This window comes from Nelumbo nucifera, chromosome 2 (genome assembly GCF_055504915.1).
Source record: "Nelumbo nucifera cultivar China Antique chromosome 2, China Antique-T2T, whole genome shotgun sequence".
In the NCBI taxonomy this organism is placed as follows: Eukaryota; Viridiplantae; Streptophyta; class Magnoliopsida; order Proteales; family Nelumbonaceae; genus Nelumbo; species Nelumbo nucifera.
The window spans coordinates 6,147,839-6,168,434 of NC_142650.1; the positions used below are offsets into that span (position 1 = coordinate 6,147,839).

General features: G+C 38.8%; 1 protein-coding gene across 6 annotated transcripts; it reads right to left on the bottom strand.

The window, feature by feature from the left end:
• Positions 1-4,433: 4,433 nt before the first annotated feature.
• On the bottom strand, positions 4,434-19,198 carry LOC104594737 (uncharacterized). Of its 6 annotated transcripts, none has more exons than XM_010255189.3 (15): positions 19,041-19,198; positions 18,020-18,119; positions 17,695-17,822; positions 17,450-17,603; positions 17,217-17,326; positions 16,642-16,725; positions 16,506-16,554; positions 16,295-16,386; positions 15,261-15,390; positions 14,866-14,945; positions 13,227-14,761; positions 6,667-6,774; positions 5,797-6,586; positions 4,883-5,046; positions 4,434-4,787 (listed from the first exon to the last, which is right to left on the bottom strand). In XM_010255189.3, the coding sequence occupies exons 2-13, from the start codon at positions 18,110-18,112 to the stop codon at positions 6,012-6,014; spliced, it is 3,138 nt and encodes a 1,045-aa protein (XP_010253491.1). In that variant the 5' UTR covers positions 18,113-18,119; positions 19,041-19,198; the 3' UTR covers positions 4,434-4,787; positions 4,883-5,046; positions 5,797-6,011. The 6 variants fall into 6 exon arrangements, with proteins under 6 accessions (XP_010253491.1, XP_010253490.1, XP_010253492.1 ...); XM_010255188.3 differs by having other exon boundaries at positions 4,883-5,462; XM_010255190.3 differs by lacking the exon at positions 4,883-5,046 and having other exon boundaries at positions 15,261-15,384.
• Positions 19,199-20,596: the final 1,398 nt, after the last annotated feature.

Sequence of the window (20,596 nt, forward strand, 5' to 3'; positions counted from 1 at the left end):
AATATTATGGTGTTATTTGATGATCGATGAAGTTGATGAAGTGAAAGACTTATTTGTTATGGACACACCGCCTGACGGCACATTGCGGCATAGTCATAGGCAACGGCACGCACAGCAGGTCGCGCAGAAGCATGCACCGCTCGGCAGCGCCGCACAGCAGCACGTACTGCCTAGCAGCGCACAGCACGCACCGCACCACACGGCAGCAGCACTGCGAGGCATGCATGCCGCCCGGCAGCAGCAATAGAACAGGACCCACACGACAGTTCATCAGGGTGGGTCTACACTTATCTCTTCTTGCCAACTCGCCGCCAGCTACTCCATCTTATCTTATCTTGTCTTATCTTATCTTATCTTAAATAGGAGTTGTGTTACCATTAGGAGTAGGTAATTAGGAGCTTGATTTCAAGTTGGAGTTTGAGTTTAATTAGGAATTTCTTTTTGTAATCTCCTATTTAAGGAGCCACAAATTAATGAAAAGGAATGGAATTTTCAATCAAGAGAAGAGCTTAGGAGAGTTAGGGTGATCTCTTGGACAAATCACCCCCTAGTTCGCCACAATAGGATCAGTACGCAAAGGGAAGGACAAGGGAAGGCTAGGAATTTTCCCCATGGACCGCCCCGTGACGAGATTCTACGTGCGATTTGTTTTGTTTTTTATTTGACAAAAAAAAAATAGATAATAAAATTTTGAAGGATATAATGATGTACTAACTTCAACTTCAGTAATTATACTGAAAAGGAATCCACGACCTTCTTAAAAACTTATTAACCGAAACTTTTCAGTTCAGTAATTTGATTTCAGCTGTTATCAAACGGCCCTAGACTTGTGCCGTGCGGATATGGACTGTCGCTTTCAAAAGGATTATTGTTCATTTTCCGGCCCGACACTGTACGCTACAGTACGGTGGTAGGTGGGTGGGTTCACCTCCATTTAATGATTCAGGATTTATCTCGATGGGCGTGGCCCACCAGCCCAGCCTAAAAGATAATGACTTGGGCCGGCCATTGAACATTATTTATTAGCCCCGCCCAAATAACGGTGAAGGTGGTCCTCCCCTGAGAAAATAATAAGCTCGAGATACACGATGGTGAAAGACTGAAAGGAGAGAGAGAGAGAGATTGAGAGAGGTGGTGGGCCTGGTGGCACGGGATCCACAAGCAAGAGCAAGCAACAAACAAAACCGACTGACGTGGAAGCCTTTGAGTTTGCCATGTTTGCTAAGGTCACGATGATTGCTAAGAAGAAAAAGGGAAACTAATAAAATAAAGGCAGACAGTTCCCTACCTCCTAGAGTTCTATATGTGGATGATGGTGAAGAAAGAATGGTTGTGAAAGGATTGGTCATTATTCTTTACAAGGTTTGAATTGGATTTTCTCTCTCTCTCCTCTCCTGAGTCTAACATCAAAGGTAAATGAATTGAGGGAGCATCTCTGTAGTCTGTACTCTGTAGAGAGAGAGAGAGAGTACAAGACTATATTATTAGAATTTACTGTGTTTGTCGTTCAGCTCTTTGCATTATTTGACGTGGACAGGCTGAAAGAGATGTTGAGGAGAAGAGAGAAAGAGATGGACCCCTCCAGGTAAGATGGGATGTGGGAAATTTGCAGTTGGGATCTGCTGCGTGCCGAACTGTGTACACACGAGACCCACACCCATGTGGGCCCCGTATGTATAGAAAACTGGCATGTTCATTTGTGATGGATTATGTAGCCAATTGTACATGGCTGTATTTACAACAGATCCCGGCTTTGTGGGACCCATTACACGAAACACTGATGTAATTTATTCCTAACTGATTACATAGCCCATTACACACATTTGAATTTGTAGCAGATTCGGGTGGGTGAGGAATTTGATGCATTCTCGCAGCACTTAAATGTTAACACTACAGATTGGTATATGATAGATCACCCATTCATAGCCGTCCATATTGATCCCCATCTTGATATTAGATTACATTTTTTTTCCTTTACGCTATGTTTGGTTTGAAGGAAAAGGTAAGAAATACTATACAAGGTATGTAAAGGTTTCTCTACTTTTTCCTTCAAACCAAACACAACCTTAAAGTTAACCATTAACTTGGTTGGATTAGGACTTTAGGAGGAAATGGCCCACCAGATGAATGATGGACAGCAAGCAATGCTTCGATGTAATCTTGTATCTTCACTGATCCATTATTCTATAATTTCAATGCAAGCCAGTGACTTACAAGTTTGGATCCGCTAGCCACATCCACTACAGCCCATTAGTGACAACACAGTGATATACAAGTATAAGAGATATTCCCGATGTACAGCTATGGGATCTTCTAATCAGCATCTTGTCAGTAGTAAATCCAGATTGATATGGCACTTAGAGAGGGGTATTAAGAAGGTGTTAAGAAACATCGATTTCATATTTCCTATTTTGAGAAAGGAAATTTCAACACCTCGATTGATGATTGATGTGGCACTGATATAGACATATAGTGTTGGCATAGATCAAAGTTCAAAATATCGATACAATATCAATTTTCAAGACCACTAATATGTGTTCCATTTAAAGTTATGTCATTTCATCGTTTCTTAAACGATAAAAAGTCGTATCATATCAAATGACAATTTGACAAATCAAAATAAAAAATTAAAAAATAATCCGAGATGGAAACTATTAATAGCTTGACACATGGATGCAAACTTGTTCAACACCTCCCCCTCCTTTGACTCAATTCATTACGGAAATACATCTTGGCCTCTGTAGCCAAGAGCCCATGCCCTTGAAATTGAATAACTGCACGATGTCCAGTCCAGGTGTTTAGAAAGAAAATCTCCCGCGTTAGTCTTTCATGCATTGCCTATATCAAACCCTCCTTTTTGAGAGTCACAACTTTGATCTCCACATTCTTCATTCCCTGTGCAAGTTGGGCGAGATGAATCGGGTTTATGGTCAATCCAGGCCCAATCCAAAGATTTGGGCCTAAAGTCTGAGTTTAGACTGAGCCTGAGGTCAAGCTCGACCTTCCCAGTCCGCATTATAATTTGATGCATTCGGGAACAGGCCAGGCCAGGATTCGAGACCAGACTCAGGATGAAACAAAGTCGGAGCAGGTTCAGGCTATCTATGGGATAGGCCTGGTCCCAGCCCAAAAAATAAAAAATCCCAAAGTCTTGGGCCTAAATCCAGCCCATGGATCGAAAAACCAAGCCCAGTCCATGTAAAATTTCGGACTGAGTTTGTTCGGACTTGGATTGGGCCCACCCAAGTTGCATCCCTAGCATAGTAGAGTTAGACCTTAGCCAAGGTCACATGTGCCATGGCCAAGGAGCCCGTCAACTCCATGTCAAAAAAAATCGACTGAGCAGGCCAGGAGAGTTTTGCCAAGAGATTGTTATATGCCTTTCGTAAGCGTAGTCACCGGGATCAAAATCGGAGATGACGGAATTGTGGAGAGGAAAGTACTTCGACAGTGATAATGGAATGGCCAAGCCAAACCTGAATTGTAGATATTCTTCCCGTTAGTGTTGTTGCAGACGGCATTTCACGATTTCTCTACAAATGGGAACACATATCAGAAATAATGATTCCTAATGCATGTTCTCATTCGCCAACCAGATATGAAAAAGGACATTTAAAATGAGTTTTTCCTTGATCTAATTTCGCTACCGTGCTTGATTTCTTGATTAGAGAATATACGAGAGAGAGAGAGAGAGACGAGATGAACGAAAGAAGAATGCGATACAGATGGTGAGGCGTAATTGGCCTATACGTGGGATTTTGATGCAGGAAAAGCGAATGAAATATTGTCGGATTGACCATTGATATTTCTAACTGATCAGCGAAATGGAATCCTTATTTCCATTATCATCAATGTTTACGCATATTTCCTTGTCGGTATCAACGTAAAAGATAACCAACAGTTAGTAAAAGGCTTACAGCATTCCATTAGACTCGGATTTGATTAGGTGCGGACTGAATGATTCTCCACACGCGTAAAGCATACTTGTTAAACTAACTGGTTTGTACAATCATTTTATAAAACAAACAACGCGTCGCAGATCTGATCACAGGTTGGTAGAATTACTACGAAAGCCAAAAATAAATTAACGAGTCGTGCTTGTTTTTCCGTTGAGTGAAAGAAATATTTTAATTGTCAAATTGATGAATTCGAATCCTTGCAGTATTGAAACAATGAAGTACAATTGAAATTGTCGACCCTAGACATTTTTACCCCTCTATCAACTCAATTAACGGGGGCCTCTAAAAAAACTTGGCCCATCTCTCTCTCTCTCTCTGTGTGTGTATTGTATATGCACGTCTTGGGGGCAGGAAGAGGTTTAAAAGCTTCGCCAGTTTAGTGATTTTGTTCACATTACATGTTTAAGGAACCATAACCCTATTGAATCTCAAACTCATGTGAACCGTACACCCGCAGAAATCACCAAGCAGAAGTTTTTGTGCTAAAGACAACAATAACCTTTACCATGAGGTATAATACTTTTCTCACTGTAAATGGGTTACAATGTAATACCCGTTTTTAGTTTTCATTCATCTGTTTTTAGACAATTCACAAATTAAGTTAAAAATACGCATCATCTAAGCTTGATTTAGTCAGACTAAAATCTTCGATGTAAAGAATTTGTAGGTATATGAACAAGGGAACAGTATTCAGACACCTGTTAGAAGACTGCAACAGTAATACTTTCTCCTCTTAAAAGTGTGACCAAAGCAATCCCCTCCGGATGGTGAGCCAGCCAATCAAACAGCTGCACATACGACCTTTGTCATGGATCCTTTGCAGGTTACCTACAAATTGACCAAAAAATAAGACATAAGATACTGAGAAAAAAAAACAGAATAATATAATTTAATACAAAATTGTTCAAAAAAAAAATACATACATCCAAACATGATGTCAACCATCAGACTGAGATCCACAGAACACCCCCTAACAGCCTGTTAATTGGCGTTAAGGCCCTTGGATTTTGAACCAATTGGTTAACAGGGCATAAACACACAAACTTGCTCTCGGGATCACTTCCAAAACTAAGTATAAATCTAGAATCTTCAGTAGCCAGACAAGAAAACAAAAATCATCAATTCCAAAATCATGTGTCATAAAGTTCAAACTCAACTTGCCCTTGCATTCTCAACCAGGAAAAAAAATGCCCCCTGCACCCCCTGCACCAGGCATTATATGGACAGACAACGTTTCTCCAGGGGGAGTCAGCATTGTCACTGATTAGGTCATTCATCTTACCTAAAAGCCCAAGAGCTTGCCTAAGCCTAAAAGTGAACAGAACTCCATAGTTTTATCAGGGCCATTACTATAGGTCCCAGTTATCTGGCGTCTTGGGAAGGGTAGGATAGGATACAGACCACCTTTGGCCTTTTTTTTCTTTTGCACTGTAGTGGCTGCTCTCAGACACAAACCAGCATTCTCACACATGTCAGCCCTAGATGTTACACTCAGACATAAACCTGCATTGTCATACATGTCAGCCCTAGATTTTACACCAAGCTTGATGATTTTGTGTAAACTACATTATTTTCTCCAACTTCACTTCTTAAACCTAAAAACTGCTAGTAATTAAAAAAAAAAACTACAAAAATAAGAAAAATAAGACATTGATAGTTGTGTCCAATTCTTCCAAAACTCCGGAGACCACACACGATGATCATCTCAACCAAGTATTCAAAACCTAAATCTCATACAAATTGGGCAAGCTGTTTCCCCCAAAGTATAAAAGCATAAAGCAATTCAAACAATGAAGATAAGTCTTTATAAATACAAGAGGAGAAAAGATCACCTTACCTGCTGATAATGAGTTAACCCAAGGGAGCAACATTCTGAAAGCCAATAAAAAGGAGTTCAATCATTCTTCAAGATTCCTGCATAAGAGAACTGCTAAATGAAACTCAGTAGCCTCATCCCCCAGAACAGAGGAGGTTGCACACATGGTCACATCTGTTGCCCCGTCTATACAATTGCCAGCAAGCAGACAAAAACGGATTCACTTCTAACACAATTCACATCCCAAATGCCCTGTTATACAGATCGCTATAACTGGGCATCCGAAATTTCAGATCATTGTAACCAGGAAAGAATTTGTTGAACCCTAGCCTTTCATTTCTGAGAAGCTCTGCCATACCCAGATCATTTCCAGTCTGGACATCATTCCACCCATCCCAATGGCCATTTGACATCCGTGTGTTTCTAGACTGTTGGAGTGACAATTGTGCATATGGGGACATGCTGCTGACTTGAGATTGTTCCAAAAGCCTAGATGGAATAGAATAAGCATCACTAAAAGGAGAAAACATATCAGCATTATTATGATCAGCAAATCTCATATTCTGATGTGCAGAGATGGATTGTTGCATCAACAACTGAAGCCTTGCATCATCGTCAGAAACACCAAGTTGAGAGGGAAAGGTTGATCTCATATCCAAGCCAGAGTTACCGAGCCCATTTGGTAGCCTTCCTTTACCAACTGCCAATATTGCAGGATCAATAAACTCAACATCCCCAATGCCACCAATATTCCCAGTTGGCAATCCCTGGTACTGATTTCTCAGCAATGAACTCTCAAGCAAATGATTCCCTACAATAGACATAAAAACGAGATCAAATTACTTCACTATGACATAAAAACAGACCAGAAAAATAAGAGCAGAGACAGACCAGAAGTATCAAAATCCTGGTCCATTCTCTCATGAGAAGAGAACCCTGGAGGAGGTGCTCTACTTGCAACTGAAAATCCAGGTGGTGCAGAAACTTGAGCTCTTGAAACTGTTAACATGGGAAATAAACAAATTAGTAAGAGGATTCATCCAAAATGCAAACACTAAATAATTCCAGGAGGTAATCAGGTTTGACAAGATGGTCAAACCAGAGTAGACATTTTAATTCCCAACAAATGTACGCATATGCATGTCCACAATTTTTCTTTCTTCCTTTTTTTTTTCTTTTTTTTGGGGGTGTGTGTGTGTGTGCAAGCGCATTTGTTAGAGGGGATAACAATCAATACATTATCATAAACACAACAATAGATAAATACAATGGCAGCAAAAAATAGGCAAAAACAAAGAAGAAAAATAACTCATATTATATATACAGACTTCAATTTTGCATTACTATTAGAAATCTGGACACTAGTTCAACACTAAGGCCCTGTTCATTTTTTGGTAAATGGGGGGAGGGGTGATAGTTGGTGAATGAGAAAGTTGTTCCCATTGACCAACAATCTCCTGTTCGCTTTAGTAACTGTGGGTCCCATGGTAAATTGCTTTTCCCATGGGTACACCTCCCCAGGTGGGAACCTGGGGGTGGGGGAGTTGCCAAAACATTATGGGACAAAATTGCCCGTTCCAATTTATGGGTAATAATGGTCAACTTTTTAACTTACCTGAGAAACACTTTGATCAAAAAAACACAGGTAAATGCACTTGTCAAAAAACAAATGGGGCCTATTTGGCACCAACCATACAGTACCAGAAAAATATCTCAGCCCAATTAGCCTATTAATCAGGCAACAAAGAAACAATGTCCACAAAGTGACAGAACAAGAATGTTCACATGACAGGAACCAAGGGAACGTACCCAATAGAAAACAAGATGAAGGCAAGCTTACAAATGGACTAGCCATGTGCATTCAAAACAATTATTCAGTGCAACTTTTGGACTTTACAAGGGCAAGGTGGAGCAACCTAGTACAGCAGAAATACTCGACAGCCTACCAGTAATCAGAAAATATGGCCCTAGAATAGATAACTGCAGATCAAGACTTGTGGAAGTAATAACAAATAGTCATTTTGTGGGTCAGTTGAACTACTGAATGGATTTAGGAACCTTCCAAGCATGTGATATATATGGCCGCTTCTACATCTACCCAAGACCATGAATCCATATTCCATAACACAAACAATGTCCAACCTGGACCCAGCCTGCACTGAAATTTGATACACTCAGGCTAGTCAATCAGCCCACACTAAAATTTGATGTAAGTGTATGTTTATATGTAAGCATGTATACCACATGCTTGCAAGGTTCCTAAACATTGTCCAAACTGGACCCAGCCTGCACTGAAATTTGATACACTCAGGCTGGTCAATCAGCCCACACTTTGATATAAAAGTATGTGTATATGTAAGCATGTATTATATGTATGGTTTACAAAAAAAATGTATACACATGTATGAAAAAATTTGGGTCAGTTTGGAATACCTAAGGGCTAGGGCTAGGCCCAGGTCCAGCCCAAAAAATAAAAAGCCCAAACTTTTGGGCCCAGGACCAACCCAAGGACCAAAAATCCAAGACCTGCCACATAAAATTGTGGGTGGTTAGTCCAGGCTCAGGTTGGATCCACCCAAGTTGCACTTCCATGTACAATACCATCCACATTGCACAAACTTAGGCACAGCATAGGAATAAAATCAGTGCAAATAACCTTTCAAGCTCTAACTGATGCTCATTCAAAGGTTGAATGGCAGGTAATCTGCTCAAGCAATACAGATTAGATGACTACAAAGCACCATCAACAGTCTCACGTCACAATTGCACCACCTTAAGAAATACATAAAGGATGCTTGCTGCCACCAACAGTTCCACATCACAATTTGCACAAAACAAATCTTCACTTTATAAGAGGCTGACATAATATTTGAAATATTCCAATCTGAAAAATCATTTGTCCATCTTAGGGAGAAACAAATGCATCCTTAAATAAATTCTTAGCATCCATTCAACAATTTCATTTCAAAGACAAAAACTAGGCAAAATTACAAGCCAAATTCTCAAAACAATTCATTCCATGTGCATTTGCTAACAGAGGAAACCAAAATGTTGTGAACTTTCAAGAAAACAAAAGAAACAAATTATGTAGCATTGCAACACCCACAAAGGGAAAATTAATGCCACTGAAGAAAATGTCAACTAGACAAATATAGAAAAAAGGAAATGCAAATAGATGGTGACCCAATTCCTCATCATAGAAATATGACCAAGGGAGAAAGTATTAATCCTCTTGAAAGTGACCATCCCAAAAGATGACTCATTGTCAAGTATTGGTCAGTTACAGATTGTCAAGCATGACTAGAAAAGGTGATTAGTTTAGTTTTGAAGGAACTTGCATAAGAAAAGGTCTAGTCTCAAAAGATTGAATTCTAGCACTATGGAAAGAGCAAAAGCAGTAATTCCAGAATCCCATGTTTATTAATATCTAAATGAATGCTGGAATTAAAAAGAAGTAATTCTTGGAGAAAGAAAACTTAAAAAGGATGGGGGAAGTGAGAGATTGAAATATCCTCAGTCCCGGAAGCTTTTTCAAAACAACTTTGTATCTCCAATTATCAGGACCCAGACTGTGAATGCCAAGAAGAGGAAAGGAGGGAGTCTAAAGGCAATACACTGTGTTATCAACTAACCAGGCCCGGCCTGGACAGCTAATTTTCTTCCAGGCAGGGCTGGCCCATACCCACACTATGCCCACACAAATGTGGACCAAACCTGGGCCATGCAAACCCTAGGCTCGCTTAGCCCAGAAATTGTGATATATATGTACAAGTATGGTATATATAATAAATTAATATATGTTCTATAATTTTATTATAAAATTAAGTTAATAATTCTTAATAAAATATGATCTTATTAATTTATTCAAGCAACCCCAGATGCCTGGCGCAAGACCGGGCCCAAGCAGCCCTAAAGACTATTATTACACTGCAAAAAACCGCCCCAGGCCTGGCCCAGGCATGCTCATCCCTAATGTTAATGCAATCATTATAGTATTAGTTGATGACAATTTTTTTGCTTTTGCTTCACCTACACAGCAGCTCATCTCATATGAATAGGTGGCTCCCATCCTCAGGGAAAGGACAAAAACAAACCTGGGAATAGCTAAGGAACAACAAGGATGAAAGTCCAAGCTCTTCTACAAGGCCTAAAAGTAGGCTACCCCTGTTGAAAAGATTAAAAGTCGAAGGTAACACAATGGGGGTGATAGTGGATGAGACTGAACTCTAATGAATCATGGTCTCTAATTGTAATGGGGACCTAGTAGGGAAAGGCAGTCTGGAATTTCTGAAAGTGGTGGGTGAGATGTGGTTTAGGTTGGTTTCCTTGGTGTATGGAGCTGGACTGACTGGGTATCTGTTTGGGGAACTGAGTTTCCCCTTGTAATGGCAGTCTTAAGGTGGAGTTGGTGATGGTGACTGAACTGGTCCCCCCCCCAAGGCTGAGAGTAGAGGACCTCAGGAAGGAAGGGGACTGAAATTGAGGCTGGGATATTCTGTTGTCTGAAAGACTTGTATGCTTTGGGGATCTGCTCCCCCCTTTTATACACTCCAGGGCTGTCGAGCCTGGACTTTTTCTAGAATTCTTCTTTGTCTTGTTCTAATAAACATCTTTAAATATCTTCAAAAATCATTTTTCTTAAAGGCAAACATGTATATTAGTTAGTCAGGAGGCATATCTCCTGACTGCTAGATTGTTACCTCATTCCAACTAATGCCCGGCTGCCCATGCACAACAGCACTTTGAACCAAGGATTAAAAATCAATACGGTACAGTGCATACAGATATACATGGATATGCTGATATAAAAGCATTTTAAAAAACTAACTTCGGAATTATGGGCCTCAACCCTCTAATGATTACAAAATAAAAAAATGTGGGTGTGTGAGAGAGAGAGAGAGTATTGGTGATATCAATACTCACCGATACCCAACTTTGAGTATCATGTATATCAATATTTTAATCCTTGCTTTGAACATGTCAGAAACATAGTTGTCAAGGCGACGCCTAGGCGACTAGGCAGTTTTTAGAAGTCGCCTCACCCAACGCCTAGGTATTTTTGTATTAGGCACTCACCCATGTATATGCTATACTATTTTTTTGAATGTGCATATGTATTATATCATTTTTATTGGTTTGTTTTATCTTATTAGAATACACCCTGTTGTATATTATCATTTTTTATTAAAGTAATTCTCTTTTACTTTAATAAAAAATAAGAGAAAATGAGAGCTGAGACAGAGAGCTAGGAAGAGAAAACGATGATGGGAAGTTTCCAAGTAATCCAAGACCTCCAAGTACGTTTTTTCCTTCTTCTTCTTCTTCTTCTTCTTCTTTTGGGATGAAACAGGGGCTCCGCCACCTCCTCCTCCTTCCTAAAATCACACTCGTACTCCTTTCTTACTTTTAACAATCCTCCTCCATTTTTTTTAGCCTGAAACAGGGTCTCAACCCCCTTAAACACAGTCCACATTGTCCTCTTGGACAACTTACGTTGGGAACGAAACAGGGGCTCTGCCCCCTTATTTTTCACTCTTTTCTTATCTGCAATCCCCCATTTTTTTTTGGCCTGGATGCTAGCTATGGCATTTTATGTTTTATTCGAATGATTTTATTGCTAATAGCTAGCATACAGGTATGTTGGTTAGTATAAAAAACCAATAACATAGCTTAAGAGGGGTAGGGATATATATTTTATACTTTCAAATTCCATCGCCTAGGCGACTGAGCACCTGCCATCGCCTAGGCTCGCCTAGGCGCCTTGACAACTATGGTCAGAAACATAAACCCAATTGGCCAGCCCTTCTCATAATTCATTCTATGACAACTTTAATGTGGATGCCTCCTCATACTGTTTTTTTTATCAATCTCCTCGTACCCATTTTTTTGGTAATAAAGAAAAAAGAAAAAATTATTAAGTTATCCTTCTATTCCTTTCTGCTGAAATGCACAACAGATAAGCCCCAACTGTTGCACTTCGCCTGATATCTTCTCATCACATAAAAACAAAAATACTACATCACATATGAGAATAGGATGAACAACTAGAGGGGTATTTTTTGGTAAGATAGAGGGGTATGGTGACGTGGAGAACACAACTAGAGCAGCTATACTATGGCCAATTTGGGAAGAAACAGAAAGACCTTCAAAGAGCATAACCTTCAAGATCATACATTGGTTGAAAACTTTAGATCTTTTCAAGGACTTTTCTTCAGATGATATCTTCTCATCACATAAAAACAAAAATACTAAATCACATACGAGAATAGGATGAACAACTAGAGGGGTATGTTTTTGGTAAGATAGAGGGGTATGGTGACGTGGAGAACAACTAGAGCAGCTATACTGTGGTCAATTTGGGAAGAAATAAACAGCAAGACCTTCCAAGGGCATAACCTTCAAGATTATACATTGGTTGAAAACTTTGGATCTTTTCAAGGACCTTTCTTCAGATGACATCTTTAGGGGATGAAGTGCCATACCAGCTTCCTCTTCCTCTTCCTCTTCTTTGTTCAAGAAAGCTGGTTCCCACCTCTATCTTGTAGGGTGAAATTGAATTTTGATGGAAGCCCTATGGGTAACCTAGGTCCTTATGGAATTGGGGGTGTCTTTAGGAATGAAGGAAGAGTGCTAGGCATTTACTCTGGCCCAATTAGGGTAGGAGATTGCTTAAGGGCAAAAGTTTTAGGTCTACTCCAAGGTCTAAGATTGACTAAACAATGGGCACTGCAACAGCTATATGTGGAAGGAGATTCCAAGTTGGTAACAGGTTGGCTGCAAACAAGAAGCTTGGGAACTTGGGCCTTCAAACAAAATATAAGAGAGATTTTATGTCAAGCAAGGGAGCTTGGGGTACAAGTTAGATGGAAAGCAAGGAGTCAACAGGGAGGCTTTATTTTGGGCTTGTCTGTAACACTGTTTTAGTTAAAGGCTCACAATCTTTCTGGTGGTGACAGTTGTACTCTAATTAATTATTGAAGTTATGGTTTCCTATCAAAAAAGATTAACAAAAACAAAGAAAAAACATCAGCTTTGTATTATTTCTAATAAACCTTTTACAATTCCACGACGATAGATGACAAATAGCTGAAAGTTCATATTAAAATCGGCATATAAAATAGATAATACCAGAGAATATCTAACCACTTGACGATTTAAGACAAAAGAGGAAGTTGAACACAGTATCAAGCCAAATTGAAATATGAAATAAATATTTTATAATAAATTAGGGCAGAAGGGATCAAAGGAAGCCACTGAAAAAACAAGGGACCAGAAGCCACATAATGCAACCATGAAAACGAAAAGCAACAAAATGAAAATGAAAAACCAATATTCTTGTTGATTATGGTTGTTCTTGGTATGGATGATGGTGGTTCTGCTGCTGCTATCTTAACCATTGTTAGCATAGAAGTTAAAGCACAGGCAACAATATTAAACTCAATAGAACTCACCAGAAAGCTTGTTAGAAGAGAAAATTGAATGAATGCTAGAGTAAGGATCAGGTTCCTCTAAAGTACTGGATGAAAACCCATTCCGAAGCTTCTCCAAGAAATTATCCCGGCTTTCCAAAGAATCTTGAGACAGCGAATATTTGTTAGGCACACTACTGAAAGATGGCTCAATTCCAGCTCCTTCATTTGCAAACTCATCCTGCCTTGCAAAAGAGAACCTGGATTGATTGCTGTTCTGAACCTTCCATGACCCTGATATTTTCAAAGAACCCTGTTGTTTATCAGATTCATTCAACAACTTCGCTAAGTTGTGAGGAGATGTTAACGAGTCATCCCACACATCAAATTCCATCGACAAGATATTTGATATGATGCTACTCTCTCCCATGTCTAAAGTAGCATTCTCTTCAGCCTTTGCAATATCATCATTAAATCTTGCCATAGATTTGCCTTTCTCCATGCTTGAGAAAAGGTTGGAGTGGTCAAAGAACCCATCCATTTCAGTAGAACTTCTCATATCATTTTCACTATGTCCATTAGATAATACTGATTCATCAGATTTAAAGGGAACATAAGCTTCTTCATTAGTTGTTATATGTTCTCTAGAATCTATGTTATTAAGATTACTTGCACTGCCCGAATCACCATGTTGCCAAGAATATTGACTACTAGAATCATTCAAGATAGATGGAGAATTACGCCCACGAGGCAAATATGATGGGTGACTAACTTCTTCTGAAGCTTTTACTCTTTGATCATCAAAAGGTAGAAAATCTTCTTCTTCCGCTTCAAAGCATGAATTCTGAAGAGTCTGTGCTTGTGAATCCGACCTCCAATCACAAGATTCTCCTGAATCACAGATCCGATCAGATGGTGTGGCCACTTTCATTGATGGCAGTGAGGTTAATTGTTCTCCTAGTTTATCAGAATTCTGTGAATGTAATCTTTGACTTCTAGGCGATATAACCACAAGATGATTGTCATCTAAACCACTGGATCGAATTGGTTCAGAATGATCAACCCGAGAATGTCTATCAACACTAACTGCTGATAATTCAGAGCACAAATCTTGAATGCTCCCATTTGCAGTATCAGTCTCTTCTTTATTGGGAACAGAACCACAAGATTGTCTGTGAAGATCTGAGTATACTGAGTTTGGTAGTGTCATGATGTTTCCGTCTTTAGCCTTAGATTCAGGAAGAGAAGACAGGTGATTGTAAGTCACAAGAGTTAGCGCTGCACCTTGGACAAGCTCTGGGTGTGCAGGAGCATCCACAGCAGTTTTGTGGCATTCTCTGACAATATACGGTTTAGACAAGTCCAATGACCCTGATCTTCCACTGTGATGTGTGAAATCTTCAGTTACTGTAGAAACTTTTCCTACATCTGTAGGCAACGTAGAGGTCAGGCTTGTACTTGTAACTGATGAAGGGAGAACCACTGAATCATTACATGTGTCAGTTTTTTGTTTGGTCGGTCCATTGGAAGACACTAAATTTGAAGCTATTGGCCGGCAATTTGAAGCACGCATGCCCCTGGATAAAATGAGAACTTTAATAGTAGCACCATATATACACCAAATTATTCTAAAATAAAGAAAAAATACTAGGGAAGTAATCTAAGAGAGTTGAAACAATACCATGAAGCTGCTGCTGGAAGGGCAACAGATCTTCCAGAGCTACTATTAGGAGGAGAACCTTTGACCTGGCTTACAGGATTCTGCTAGTTAAAGACAACCAAGTTACACTTAAAATCAAACAAGGGCCATATGTATCTTTTATGATATTCTATAAATGGCACAACTAAAAGCTTTATTTTTTAGCATTAACCCCAAAAAACCGCTGACATGTAATAGTGAGTATAGTGAATATAAAAACCCCAAGATTCAGAGGGGAACAGCACCATAACTGCTCAATAGTTAAGCCTTAAATTACAAGTGTTTTAAACATATTCAAGTTCAATCAGAAATATACTGCTTATAAGAGGTAAAAACATTTCTCCAAACCAAATGAAAGCTAATGCCAAATATCTTACATTGGAGGCACTCTTGACAATAGGTTTGCCTGAGCTGCTATTGCAGTACTCATCTGCTGGGGGAGGTAACACATTTCCTGAACGCCTTTGCAAATTATATGTAGCACCAGTAATTTGTTGAACTCTACTCCTTTAAAATTACTATGTCAGTTAACTAGCTATATGAACAAGATCCAAACAAGACACATACCTAGACCATAAAAGGTCTAATAAATTTAGTGAAAGAGAAAAAAATATTAAATGCCCCTGAAAAAACAACACTACAAGCATGTGATGTGCACCACAGACAAGTGAAAAATGAAAAAAAAAAAAAAAAAAAGAATTCAATAGTAGGAGAGGTTCATATCCATAAAGTTGTGTTTGGATAGGGGGCGCAAGTGGAAAAGGCAAGGCAGAATCTGCTGTGAAGGAATAGAGATTAAAATTTATCTTTTACTAGAATAAATCATCATCGTGAAACTACTTGTTCTATATACAACCACCAGAAGTGACGATATCACAAAACAGAAGAGAAGGCAAACAAGCCTTGAAAAACTCACCACCATATACAAGCCTATACAAACATCCCCCAGAGGGAGGGCCAACAAAATAGTTGCCTGTAGCTTTTAAGCACTTGATTTACACAATTTCCAAGTTAACCTTGATGCTAGCTTTTTGGTAGAGAAAATGTGGGAATCTGTAGAGTGTCAAAACCGATTTGTTTCTCTCAATAATTCTCTTATACAGATACACACAAAAACATAGTCAAATTAATGCATTTGTGGAACCTGTATGATTCCTCTTGAAACATCAAGCACTATTAGCAAACATGTTTTTATTGGACAACTAGCAGAACATATTGACAGTGGGATCCATTGAAGGGTGGGCACATATTGGTTTCCATGTTTATTGGGGAATAGGACATTCTAGATATAAATTCTACAGAAATGGTTCAATCCCATAACAAGCTTCATACACTTAATATCATTACAGGAGGTGATGAAAAGAAAGGATTGAACAGAATATATCAAAACTTGCAAACAAAATAATTAAACCTTGTATAGGCTGAAATAATCTCATCTTTAGTGAAGCTGTCTTCTTGAGTACCAATGTCATGTAAATATAAACAGTCTGGATTGCTGCAGGGCTGCACCAAGAAAGATGTTTCTCTTGGTGAAATTACAGAAACCTTCCTTCAGACTTTATAAAAGAGAATCTCATAGAAAACACAAACTGCAAACAAAATAATCTATCCATATTCCATACCACATTTCTTAGCCATGCATGGCAATATTTTGTTGTTCCAAAGCATGCCCTGGAAATGGAAAACCCCCAGTCATTAATATATTGATCAAGGTAAAGCTTATCCATGCAACCATTAGAAAATGAACTATGTCCCTACCTCAAGGATCTTCCTTCCAAGACAAAACCATGTACTGATTGAATACATCGAATTGCTTCTTCCTCTTTTGAGTAAGTAATATATCTGAGTCAAAACGGGGAAAAACAATTACCAATAGAAAGATGCATATTACACACGAACATCTGGAAGCAATATATCTGAGCAAAAAGGTAGAAAACAAGTGTGCAAAAATTAATCATGGAAAGATACATAAACTTATATCAACATTTGAAACATCAAATTAGTCTAGATCCAACCTGGCAACCTCACAACTGAAACAAGTAAAGACAAAGTAGCAACAAGCCCTTCAAAGAGAAATTACGATAAAAATGATGCATGAAAAATAGACTTCGAGCAGTTGATACTATGGAAGTAAAAGATAATAATGATTGTGAACCAATTCCACTGCCTTGAATGTAAATGGAAAGAAAGATTCTAAATAGCTAACAAACAACAATGAGCTTTTTTTGATAAGCAATGTATAATAGTGAGCATTTTACAACTGATAGAAAACTTTTACTTGAAAAAGTCAGCCAAAAATAGACTACTGAGCATTAAACAACATCTGGACTTACACACTACAAGTGTTGTTTGCAGAATGCTGAATAGCACCCCCAGATGTTCGAGAAATAGACACCTTTAGAACCTTTCCATATTGTCCAAAGTATTCCTTGTGCTGAAGAACCTGTTTAGAAATACTCAGAATATTGAAATTAACAAAAAAAGTAAATGAACAAAGGTTAGTAGTTTAACAACTCAAATAGAAACTTGATATGGAAAGATGTAACATCATGAAGGAGCTACCCACATCTTCATCTGCTAAATTAGAAGGTATCCCAATTATATACACCAGATTCCGCTGAATTACTCGAACACTGCTAAGATGCTTTCTACCCTCAGATGTTTTTGGTTTTGCCTTCAGTGACTTCTGTTTTCTTTCTGAATTGATTTCAGCTACCAATCTGCCCACAAGATGACAAGACAATGGAATATGAGTTATGTTCCCAACAGGATATCCAGCAGATGAGTAGTTGCCAAATAAGGTTCACCAACCTTTCACAGTTGGCTGCCATCCCAACAATTTTTTCCTTGTCATAAGGTGTGCGGCATGCTGGACATCTCCCTTCTGTATCATCCTTCTCGGCCATGTCCATTATGTGATGCCAACACCAAACACATATCTGTAATGATAAATGGAAAAATATAATATTTTATAAGAAGTTAGTAGTTTCTTTTTTCCCTTTTGTTAGACATGTATCAAATTCAAAGCATTTGCATTATGCAAACAGAAATGCAGGATAAGTAACAGGATACAGATGAACAAAGACCCTGCAATTCGACACACACACACACACACAGAAGGGATGGTATATGGAACCTCATAACCACATTTGCATGGCTTCAATTGCTGATCTGTCAAATCCATCTCTTCAGTGCAGAGAGGACACGTCTTTTCTCCCTCGTCACTCATGGTTAACCTAAAGATTTAACAAATGAAAGAGAGGTAATAAGATAATATGAAACATCAATTTGTATACTATTTAGAATTCTCTAGCATAAATTTCACAGATACAGAAAAAATACACATATTATTAAAGTTGTATACTTTCTCTATTCTTATGGTTTGAAGGGTGGTTAGGGTAGGGGCTAAAAAACAAATGATAGAATCAAAAAAAGGTTAAAAAAACATTAATCAGTGAGTCAGGTTCAGCATCGCCAATTTATGGTGTACCAATAGTCCCCCTTATATGTTCCGCGTTCAAAATCATAAAGCCTATGTTTCCCATCTTCACGAATTTTTTTTATACAAATCAGGAGGTAAATCATAGTTTCTGCAAACGCTAATTGTAACGTCTAATTCGTGGTAATAACCGGAGTTCTACCTCACCTCGGAAAATCACAAATCAAACCCCGTAAGCCCTAACTCAAATACAAACACATCAGCCCGCCCTAATATGGTTCAGAAAGGTGCCATATTAAACGTAGGACAGCATAATCTAAACAATAATGGAGAGATGCATTCTTACTTTCCGCCACGCGGAAAAAAAAAATAAAACAACGATAGATCAAAGTAAAGGGTTCAATCAGAACTGCTTGCTTGTAATCGAGATCCGATAGTCCAAAACTATAATTTGAAGACCTAATCTAATAAAATCCGTCACAAAACGCGTAGAAAATTGGAAAGTGAATATAGACGAACATGCCAATCAACAAAAGAATAGCAGAGATGAACGAAAAGCTCGCAAGCATCACCAAATTAAAGACAAAGAGAAATGAAGAGCAGCAGCCAACAACGAATCTAGGGATCCCGATGAGGATTCGAGAATCCAAATGCATAAAAAATTATTAAAAAAAAAAACTTGGATCGGGGTTTTTGAAATTCGAACACGCAGACTTACAGTGGTGGATCGTGAGAAGCAGATGAATCTCTGAGGAGGAGAAAGCGCGATGGAGAAAGTCGAAGGCCCTGCGATGTATGGAAAACCACAGGTCTGAGAGACGCCCTTTTTATGGATGGCTTTTGCTGCTGCTGCTGTTTTTTCTTCTCTCTGCTCCTGTCATTTAAATAATAGCATCTTCCTCTTAATGCCCTCGGCCTTCACCAGAATCACGAAACTACCCTTCCATTTTTTGTCGAATATGTCATAGACAGACTTATTTACCTATTTGCCATCAACGCGTACGCGGAGCAACAGCTTAGCTTGTTATCGGTACGTGGAAGTTCATGCATCCGTTTCTGTTATGCTATACTTCCATCTTCCTCTTAATGCCCTTGGCCTGAATCATCGCCTTCGGTAAACCGTGAATCGTGGCCTTTGATCTATAGCTATGGACCCACCATAACGCCACTTTATCCAATTAAAGTGGGGTATCGAAGGCTTTGATTTCGTGCTTGTAACGCTGCGCTAAAACCCCGTCTTGGCAAAAGTGGTTTTTTTGTGATAACCACGTAGTGCTTCGCTTGTGTACTGAGAATTGTTTTTCTTAACCGTTTAATCGGATGTGATTGGCCAAAAGTTATTTCTGATTAATGTGGTTTTCTTTATCTGCCACTAAAACGGAATCTTAACTTTTTGATCGAATGGTTCGGAGAAAAAATAAGTGAATGGTATGGATTCTCAATTTCCCGTACGGTGCCAATTAGGTAGTGAGCCACATCAATTCATGTGCCACGTCATCTTTCACTTAGCGCAAGCCACGGATGAAAAGATTTTTATATTTTAGTAATAGAAAGATGTTATAAAGATTAAAGAGTCATTGTTGATGGTGCAGTAACCGTCAACCGTCTGATCTGGGATAGTGGGCTCCAGTAGTTCTGTTTTATTTTTTATTTATATATATTTACTTTTATGGACCAACAATGGATGATGTCGGAAGTGCAATTACAACATACCAACTGAATCAGGCGGGCCAGAGCACAAGAAGGTAAACATCTCTAGCTAGGTGGGTTGGGCCGGGCCTGGCTAAAAAGTATATAAATATATTTATGTATATTATACATGTAAGTATATGTAAATTATTATATATCACATAATATAAACTATTATACATATTCAAATATAATGTGGCAAAATCTATAATGCCGAAAAATGTATGATGCTCTTTTTGTTTATGAACCGCGGTTATCCCTTTTACGATATATTATTAGTTTGGACATTATTATAGTCAAACTAATAATATATATATATGATATAAGCCTTTATATTTCAATTGTGGTTCAGTTTGACTCATCATCACCCCTAAGTAGTTTTAAAAATATCACCTATGATGAAAATGGGTTGATTGTCTTTATAAGGGGGTAAATGTGCTGAGTTAGGTCATTTGAGACTAGACTTGTTCATAGTCGGGCTCGGGTCGGGCTTTTATTCTTCATTAATGAAAATTTGTTAGGCCCGAGTCCGAGCCCAGCCCGACCAACGGGCCTACAACCTGGGCCCGAGCCCGGCCCTGATAA

Bases quoted from the DNA above. Each gene is read 5' to 3' on its own strand.
- LOC104594737 (XM_010255187.3), bottom strand. From the start codon at position 18,112: ATGAGTGACGAGGGAGAAAAGACGTGTCCTCTCTGCACTGAAGAGATG. The intron at 16,387-16,505 runs GTATGGAATATG...TTCTTGGTGCAG, and splicing joins ATGCATGGCTAAGAAATGTG to CCCTGCAGCAATCCAGACTG. The intron at 6,775-13,226 runs GTGAGTTCTATT...CCATGTTAACAG, and splicing joins CTCTTCTAACAAGCTTTCTG to TTTCAAGAGCTCAAGTTTCT.